Source organism: Sceloporus undulatus, chromosome 1, assembly GCF_019175285.1.
Source record: "Sceloporus undulatus isolate JIND9_A2432 ecotype Alabama chromosome 1, SceUnd_v1.1, whole genome shotgun sequence".
Lineage (NCBI taxonomy): Eukaryota > Metazoa > Chordata > Lepidosauria > Squamata > Phrynosomatidae > Sceloporus > Sceloporus undulatus.
In genome coordinates this window covers 196,109,201-196,118,764 of record NC_056522.1, presented here as the reverse complement: position 1 = coordinate 196,118,764, position 9,564 = coordinate 196,109,201, and the positions used below count along the sequence as shown (strand labels likewise).

General features: G+C 44.1%; 1 protein-coding gene and 1 long non-coding RNA gene across 2 annotated transcripts in view; both read left to right on the top strand.

Moving 5' to 3' along the window:
• Window positions 1-6,646, top strand: part of LOC121936228 — a 10,639-nt gene extending 3,993 nt beyond the window's left edge. Inside the window, exons 2-3 of the long non-coding RNA XR_006104941.1 lie at window positions 5,123-5,255; window positions 6,204-6,646. This is a non-coding gene — a long non-coding RNA (uncharacterized LOC121936228). The remainder of the gene's footprint in view (window positions 1-5,122; window positions 5,256-6,203) is intronic.
• A 1,258-nt stretch (window positions 6,647-7,904) lies between these two features.
• On the top strand, window positions 7,905-9,338 carry LOC121919201 (testis-specific serine/threonine-protein kinase 6-like). The gene has a single exon (XM_042445547.1). It carries the CDS (start codon window positions 8,005-8,007, stop codon window positions 8,860-8,862), a length of 858 nt encoding a protein of 285 aa, XP_042301481.1. The 5' UTR covers window positions 7,905-8,004; the 3' UTR covers window positions 8,863-9,338.
• Window positions 9,339-9,564: the final 226 nt, after the last annotated feature.

Here is a 9,564-nt window from a genome sequence, read left to right as displayed (position 1 = left end):
CCAAAGAAGACTATTATCCTTTACATTTAACTTTCCTTAAAAAAAAAAGCCAAAAGACAAGTTATTAAGATGCAAAACAGATCTAACCATTTCCCCCTCCAACTTGTATTCATTTTGCTGAAGGACACCAGTACTTCAGAGACCAGTTAGTAAAGTGACATCTTGTAGGAAACTCTACAAGAAAGTACAATACCTAGCAATGTTTGATTAATCTGAACAGTGAATTTCAAGCTACTGCTGAATTTCATGCTATCAGTTCTACCCACAGGGATGATCTTCTTACAAAGTGGAGAACTTATCACATTTGCTCCGAAAGCAATATGCATCTATGCTTCTGTCCCCAGAGTGAGTTTATAAGAATGACCAAGTAGAGCCAATTTAAACACCCTGCTCAGCCTCAAAGTAGGAGCAACCACATTTATATTTCAGGCTTTTGTCTCAAGAGTCTGCTTTCAGGTCAAATGAGCACAAAGGATGATGAGCTTCAAGCAGTAACATGACTGTTAACAATGCTATGCTTCCAAGAAATTTTGCACGTAAACAGAGACACCATTGCACAAGGACCCCAAAAGCCATTTGTAAGACTGGGGTGCTGGTATTCCATTTACTGAAAAAGATAGGACTTGACACCAACAATAGTGTTTTTGAAAATTTGGAACCACCTTAGGAGGACATGTATATTCTCCACAGGCACCATTTGTCCAGATAGTTAGTTCTAGATTTGTAGAGTTTCCTACTGGGTATTGTAGCTGAAGCTGGGCCTCCTGCCATGCTGGAAATAATATAGGAGGACCAGAGGGGAATGGAGGATTAAGGTTCCCATTCCAGTCAACTGTGGCCAAGGTCCAAGCTTTGCCTATGGGGAGCTAGACAAACAAGAGGCTTGACGGAAACAAAATTCTAATGTTCAACATGGTGCTGTAGAGGCCTGCACAACTTGGCAGTAGGTAGGGGCCAAAATTAAAATAAGCTAAACTTCTTTGGGCCTCAGACAGGTTTTAATTAAATTAAACTACATTATTAATTAATTAATTAATTAATATTAATTGCCTCCTCCTCCTCTGCCTGGAGCCTTTGCCCTTCCTCCTCCTCCGCTGCCACCTGGCCTTCTGCTCAGGAGAAAGCTAGGTAGTGGAGGAGCCTTGAGTAGCAAGCATCTGCTTGTCCTCCTCCTCCACCCGATCTTTTCCTTGGGAGAAAACCGAGTAGTGGAGGAGTCTTGCAAGGTGAGTGTTCACCTGTCCTCCTCTTCCTCCACCACCTGGCCTTCCCTGGGGGAAAATGCACAAGCAAAGAGAAGATGCAATAGTTTGCTTTGCCTGAGCCAACTAGAAAGGGCAAGATTCCACCTCCTTTCCCTCTCTCCACCTTGCTGAATTAATTGAGTGCAAACTACTTTTGCACTTTGAATTCAATTTGCATCAACTGCAATAAGATTAGGTGGGAGGAGAAAAGGTGGGAGGAGGAAGAGAGAGAAACTGGGACATTTTACTACCTGAAAAAGTGGAATATAGGAAAGTTAATTGGGGCTGTCTCTACAGATCAGGACAGTTGTAGTGTATGATATTAACAAAATTCTTAATCTGTCTCAGTCACAGCCTTCAAATACACTCACTTTAACTCTGCAGACCATAGGTCAGGGTACCTTACTAAGGAGTGAGGAACAACACTGAAACTACCATGTCTCAATGCTATCTAATTCTGGGATTTGTAGTTTGTTGAGGCACCAGGGTTCTCTGACAGAGAAGGGCAACTATCTCACAAAGCTACAAATCCCAGAATTTCATAGTACTGAGCTATGGTAGTTATGGTGGTGTCAGACTGCATTATTTCTGCAGTGCAGATTGACACTGAAGCTCACCAGCTGTTGTACAAAGTACTGTAGTGGACAAAACTAAGTGAGATTAACTGAACTGATGCAGTCATGTCTGCTTGTTGGAAGATCAAGAGGGTTGGAGCCAGCCTGACTTCCCTTGGGAGGAAGCTCCACAGCTGGTGTATACTCCAGGGAAAGTCAGATTCTGTGTGTACGTATGAACCTAGCCTCTCACAGAAGTGGGACAAATAACAAGATCCCACTGAGGATCTCAAATGTCAGGTGAGCTCATATAGGAGCAGGTAATTGTTCAGAGATTGTGGTCCGAAGCCTCTGATTTAGGTTATAAATAAATTTGCAAATGCCCGATCCAGCAAAGAAAATGCTGTTAGGTCACACTGATTGTAGGTGAAACTAACAGAAGTTTAACTCTACACTTGAAACCAATCATCAACAAATGCTTCATTCCACACGGAATGTGCTCTGACAAGAAATGATTTATCAAACTGATATCAGAAGACAGAACACAAGCAAATTAAATACTTTGGCAATGAAGTGGTCTATGTGAGAATGACCCAGAGCTTAATGCCTGTGCTAGATCAGCACCAAATGCTTCTGTACAACCAGTAAATTGAGGCAAAATATTTGTACCATGACTACACATTGTGAGCAAAATGCTAGAAGCAAACAGCTTCCTTGCACATTTTTATGCTAATAAAGTTAGGGACAGATCAGATGATAAGGAAACAAAGGTCTCCTATTTCTGGGCTGTCAAAGCACAGTGGAGAAAGATGAGCTCACAACTCTTTGCCTTCCTCCCGCCCTCTGTCTGTTGTTCTCTTGAAAAGAAGAAATCTCTCATTCATTCCTGTAGTGAGTGGTTGCCAGTTCAGAGAGTGTTTCTACCCACTCCAATGAAAATCACATACCCATCATGTAAACCATGAAATAGAAAAATGGTCTAAGAATAAAGCTGCAGAACTACATCAAAGAAACAAGGACATGTCCACCAGGCTGACTTGACAGGGGTTTCATCCTTCAGTGACTTGATTTTTGTAAAGTAATCTACATGTTACCCTGACAATTGGGTATTCTCAAATCTATGCCTGCTGACTGATGTAATATGAATGCATTCATGAAAATGGTATTTGCAGTACTGGCCAAGCTGGCTAGAGGATTCTGGGTGTTGTAGTCGAAAAAGTAACTTTGGCGGGATACAGACCACCCAAAAAGGGCAGTCTTCTGCCGCCGTCATTTCCGCTGGTGGGAAGCCTCAGCTGCCAAATGGCGAGGCTTCCCGACGGCAAAAAAAGAACCTGCAAAAAGTGGGTTCTTTTTGCGTCGCACTTGCGACGCCCGAGTGCGCAAATGGCACACTCGTGACATCACAAGCGCGATGGGACATGCGTATGCTACGCCTCCGTTGCATCAAAAATGGCAGTGCCCGTGTGTACAGGGCACCACCATTTTGATGCCCCTGTCACATCCTAGGGGTGAGGCCGGTATGAATGGTGCATCCTCGGCCAACCCCTACCATGTGACGGGGGCGGTGCAAAGTCCCATCTAAATCGGGCCTTTGGAAACTTCCCATTTTGAAGTCGAACTACATTACAAATAATAATAAAAGGATGGGGGTTATGAGGAATATTTACAGGATGAATTGGATTTTGTTGTTGTTAACTGCCCTCAAGTCAATCTCGACTCATGGCAACCCTATGGATACGACATCTTCAAGACCCTCTGTCCTCCACTGCTCTGCTTAATTCCTGCAACCCCATACCCATGACCTCCTTAATAGAGTCCATCCATCTGGCATGTGGCCTTCCTCTCTTCCTATTTTCCTCCACCTTTCCCAGCATACTCTTTTCCAATGAGCTCTTCCTCCTCATGAGGTGTCCGAAGTATGGTCATCTTGGCTTCCAGGGAAGTTTCCGGCTTAATCTGCTCTAGGACCCATTTGTTTGTCCTTTTGTCTATCCAGAGCTGTTTTCTCAATCTGGCTTTGATTCACCATGCACCTTGAAGCTTCTCTCTGAAATCACTATGGTTATGGTTCATGGTAACTCCCTGGAATTAATAAACTGCCCACAGAAGTCAGTGGCTTCCGTTCCTACTCTTGGCCAACTGCTAGATTTTCTGGTATGCTAAAATAATAGCCTTCGTGGCATGCAACATCTAACTAGACTTTCTTTCCTAACTTGATGTTTTGGAAGTGAGTGCTTATTTCTCTCTCCTTCCTTTTCCTTTCCTTTGGTTTTAATTATCAGCTTTAGTAAATCTCGCCTCCTGTTTCTTCCACGTCTCCACTCTCCTTACCAACCCCTCCCCCTCATTTCCCATCATCCAGTGAAGCCAGGCAGTTGGATGGCTGCCTCTGCAGGAAGACATTTATGACTAAACCACTTCAATAGGAACTCTAGGACGTAACCAAATAGAAAGACTCTGTGGGTCTGGCCCTGCACAGTGATGGATGTTGGACAGGACCCTAGAAAGCTTCTCCACTATGTTCCTATGCAGATAGCAAGAAAGCTGAATTAAATCCTTCTGCTTCCATTGAGATTACCAGCGTTGGGATGTTGTTCAGCCAAAAGTACAATGCTGGAAACACAAGACACAGTTCCCTGTCCTGAGGAGAAATAAAACACAAACACAACAGTCTGATAGACATAGTCCTGATAAGACCAATCCTGAACTCAGAGCCCAACTAGGTTAAGGAATATCATGTCTTGCTCCCAGGACCCAGGTTCAGACCAATCCTGAACTCAGAGCCTGACTAGGGTAGGAAATGTCATGCCTTGTCCCCAGGAACCAGGTTCAGATTCTGATTTAGGAGATGATTGCATGGCAAATCATGTTTGCAAATAGGTCAGCTGAAAGCAGCTGGGAGCTGGGGTGCAGTCGCCTGGTGGCATCAGTGATATTTTTAATACGATAATTCCCAACTGCATCCTGTAAGTGACTGTATCCCGGCAGGAGTAAGTCACTTTTTTGCCATGCGATAATCTCAACAGAGTGTGAAGCAGAAAGACAGGAGGACATGCCTTGTTCAGACTATAATACAGACCAGGAAACAGAAGGATAGGGGAACATGCCAGTGCTTGAGACAGACAGTGACAGTCCCCATCAGCCACAACACAGAGCCATGGACTCAATAATATCTACCATAATGGAACACAGACAAGTGAAGAAAGTTCTGAGATGCTCGGAACATTTATAAATAATCCAGCAACTCCCTGGGGAGGTTGTTGCTGACAACTAACTATCCAGGAGAAAGTAACACTCTCATCTCTCTATTTCTGGCTCAAGTTTCTGAAGAATCTTGGACCTTGCATCATAAATTGACCACACTTCCAGGTCACTTCGTCAGACTGACACCTTGGCTTTGTTGCTGTACCCTGCTGATGTGGACTGCCTGAACTCTGAGAACCGTAACTGTCTGGTAAGCTTCTTCTTCTTCTATCTTCTTCTATTATCTTTCTCTAACAGAGTTTGCTTAGTACTTTGCCCCTGGCTGGTCTCCAAGACAGGACAAGGAAAATCAGTGTGCTGTCCAGATAAGTAGAATCACCTTACCCAAGAAGGATGTCATAGTCCTCAAATGATACTGAAATGAAGAAAAGCAGAGGCATGGACACTGACAAGCCTGACAGGGTTCCCTAACAACCAGCTGATCCTTTTATTAACAAATAAAGTACTGAACTTCACATGCATTGGAATATTACTTAACGTGATAAATAGTATGACAGCCTTCCAGCCATGCACCTGTCAGAGTTGAAAACATTGTGCTTTCCCTTTGGTGTGAAACTATGGCTCCTGCAAGCCCTATGCATATGCTGCAGGCAGCACTAAAGTACTGTGAAGGGAAGGGCCTACCCACTCTTTGCTGTGTGGGCAAAGCAGAAGAGAGGGAGCAGCTCTATAACTGTGTCCTCCAGACTAGCCCCAGTTCACACTGTGTATTTGTTGTATAAGTTTGGTCCCAGTGATGGAAGTTGGCACAGCATGCTTAAAGTATATGGATGCATTTACAATGGACCCTTCCTATCATTGGGCTGGTGATCCAAGACTTTGATTGCCCATTGATTGCCATACCCCATATTAATCAATGGCAGCATGTGCATTGAATACTACGGGGTACAACTGTGCATTTTTTGCAGGGGAGGGGCAACCAAGAAAGTGATTCTGTAGGTTGGTCTGAGAGGGAGAAAACAAGTACATAGGCCCTGGAGACAGTGGCAAGGAAGAGGCATGCTCCCCCAGAGAGTCCACCTGACAGAAACTTGCTCAGAGGTTCCATGAAACCTGGTTCTACGACTGAATCAGAATGCTTTTCTTGACCTCCTCTGGAGCCAGCTAAAATGTCTGATTCTTAAAATTGTTTCCACAGAACAACTTGGTATTTCCATCCATCATTAACTTTACAGATAAATTAAAACAATCAAATGCCTGCGCCTATTTGGGGCGTTTCCCCCCACTGGGAGGAGGCCGGTGGCAGCGGCCTCTATAAGATCCCGGCTCGCCGGCCCCGACGGAGGACGCCTCCACACACCCCTCGCCATCGGGGAGAGAGGCCAGAGGACTTGCCTGCGCCTGTTTGGGGCGTCCCCACTGCCGCTGCTGCTAGCGCAGCCGGAAGAACTGTGGCTTGTGCCCTGATACCATCTGGGCAATCTGGTGTCTTTTGTTTTTGTGGTAACTCTGGGGGTTGGAGGGCTAATTGCTGTTTGGATATTGTTATTGTTGTTATGTAATATTGGCTGTTTTGTGATATGCTCTGAGAATTATATTGTTGCCTTTGTATTGAGATGTATTGCCATTGATGTTATGATGTTTTTGAGATATACTGTATTATGTTATTGTTTGCAAATTGCTGTAAACCGCTTTGATTAATTCATTTTAGAAAAGTGGTATACAAATAAATCTTATTATTATTATTATTATTATTATTATTAATGAAAGATGTATCCACATTGCCAGCTCAGTGAGTATCATTTAAACCTTAATTCTTCTAGGGACACTAGATCTTCTTGCTTCCATGATCAGATAGGATTGGGTACCTTCAGGATATTAAGGCCCTTTGAGGTTAACAATATGGTGAGAATACTGAAGCATACTCACAGAAATACCGCTGTTAAGACTCCTGAGGTGAAAATGGGAGAAGCAGGAAAACAGGAGTCCTCTTGGCCACCTTGAAGGATTTTTTGTACAAATTTGGGCAGTGCTGTCTACACATTTAAAATTTTACAAATTTAAAAAAAATTAAAAAAGGAAACAAATGCATAATAAAAATTATTCCAAATGTCTTTTTGGATTGTTTTTGATTCCAAATATGGTGTTAGTCAAATAAGAAAAGTCTAAGATAATTTTAAAATATAAAGAAAAAGAATTTAAACAAAATATTCATATGACAGTAAAGATTACTTTCTTTTGGTCATCTCTGAGAGGTGCAACTGCAGATAGTTGACTATTTATCTATATAGTCAAAATTGAAATATACAGCATGCCTCCAAAGTGACTCGAATCAGCTTTATTTTGGCCTGTCTGTTCGGGCCCAAAGTTAACTGAGGCTGTACAGGTCACCCAGTCACTGGATTGCACCAGTTTTATTTTCAGACTAAACACAGGAAGCTTGCCTTATACTATCATGCCATTAGGTTGTCCAGTCCACTATTGCCAATTCTGGCAGCATCAGCTCTACTGAGACTCTGGAAGGGGACCTTCTCAGCCTGCTGCCTGAGATCTTTAAGGTAAAGATGATAGAGATCCCCTCATCAATCTGTTTCTTTTGAGAGGTATATGTTTAGGCTCAAACTCTGATGGGAATGATTTAGCTGGAGCTGATTACAGCATTGCCTTAACCCTACACCTAAGAGTATAAAGAAAGAAACCCTCTTGGTAAACATAGGAAAGCTATTCCTAGATTTGTGTGTGTGTGTCCTAAAAGTAGACGAAGTGTAGGAAGTAAATACAACAGCCTTGGCAACCCAAAGAGGGACTGAGCCATGACACCTCTAGTACATCACAATACCTAGGTAGCTGTATAATGCTCCTGTCCTAAGCACTCAGTAGGAACATGGGAGGGGTGAAGGTTAACATCTACCACACAAAATGGGTTAGCGTTTTCAGTCCTAGCTTTAAAATCTAAGTCCCGGTCAAACCCAGCAGAACTCTCCAAGGCATCTTGCACCATGTCAAAGAGTTCTGGAGGGGACAGATGGCTAAGTGAGCTTGGTTACAAGCTGGGCCAAACCCTTGGGGAGGGGAGCTATTCCAAGGTGCGGGTAGCCACCTCAGCCAAGTACAAAGGCCCACTAGCCATCAAAGTGGTAGACCGACGCCGGGCACCCCCTGACTTTGTACACAAGTTTCTCCCACGAGAGCTCTCCATCCTACGGGCAATTCGTCACCCAAACATAGTACGTGTTTTTGAGTTCATTGAGGTTTGCAACGGGAAACTTTACATTGTGATGGAAGCTGCTTCCACTGACTTGCTACAGTTGGTGCAACAACTTGGGAAACTCCCCTGTATTCCAGATGCTCGGGAAATCTTTGCCCAGGTGGTGAGTGCTGTGCGTTATTTGCATGACCGGAATTTGGTGCACCGGGACCTCAAGTGTGAGAATGTGCTGCTCACTGCAGATGGCCGCCGAGCAAAGCTGACGGACTTTGGCTTTGGCCGGGAGTCTCGTGGGTATCCAGACCTGAGCACCACTTACTGTGGATCTGCTGCCTATGCCTCCCCTGAAGTGCTGCTGGGCATTCCCTATGACCCCAAGAAATATGATGTGTGGAGCCTGGGTGTTGTGCTTTATGTGATGGTGACTGGCTGCATGCCCTTCGATGACAGCCACATTCATAGCATGCCCCGCCGCCAAAAGAAGGGGGTATTCTACCCAGAGGGCCTCCCCGCTTTGCCTGAGCCCTGCAAGTGCCTTATAGCCCAATTGCTCCAGTTCAGCCCAGCTTCTAGACCTGGAGTGGGCCAGGTGGCCAAAAACATCTGGCTGAAAGGGGGGATTATAAGCAAAGACACCTCTTCCAGATAGCTCTGCTCTAGGATCATCAATCAGAGCTTTGACCGGACAGAGCTGTTGTGGGGGAAGAACCGATTGGAAAGCAATATCAACAAAGATGGAGCTACAGAGCAGTCTGGGATCATGCTCAGGTGCTGCAGCCATTCTGTAGCACTGAGAGGCATGATCATTGGGTGTGCTATAGGAGAAAGCAACAATATGAACCTGAATGAGACTGGATTTTTTAAAAATGCAAACAGACCAGTTACTTAACACTGAATGGAAGACACAGACGAAGGGACACAGAGAACATGCCGCACCCCAAACCACACACAAATGGAAAGCAAGGAGGCCTGTGGTGAAAGAAAAGAGCTGTAACTCTCCACCTTGCCCATGATTTGGACTTCCTCGCAGAACCTATGCTTGCCAATGTGCAGGTGAGACAATGAGACATACTGGTGAAAAATGTTGCCTGAAGTCTAATGCACAAATAAACTCAGAAGCTCCTCTCTGTGCCTTTAGTCTTTTCTAAATCAGGTTTCTTATCCAGTATTAGCTATAACACAAAAACACTCCTCCTAATCAGGTCTGTCATTACATTTATATATCCCCTATTTTCCTTTCTTCTCAGGTAGAATTTCCTGATTTGGAACTTTGTGATGAAATGGCTAGAGAGCAGCAGGGATTGAATGGAAGAAATCTCAGCTCAGTAACCAAGTACACTGAATATTTGTG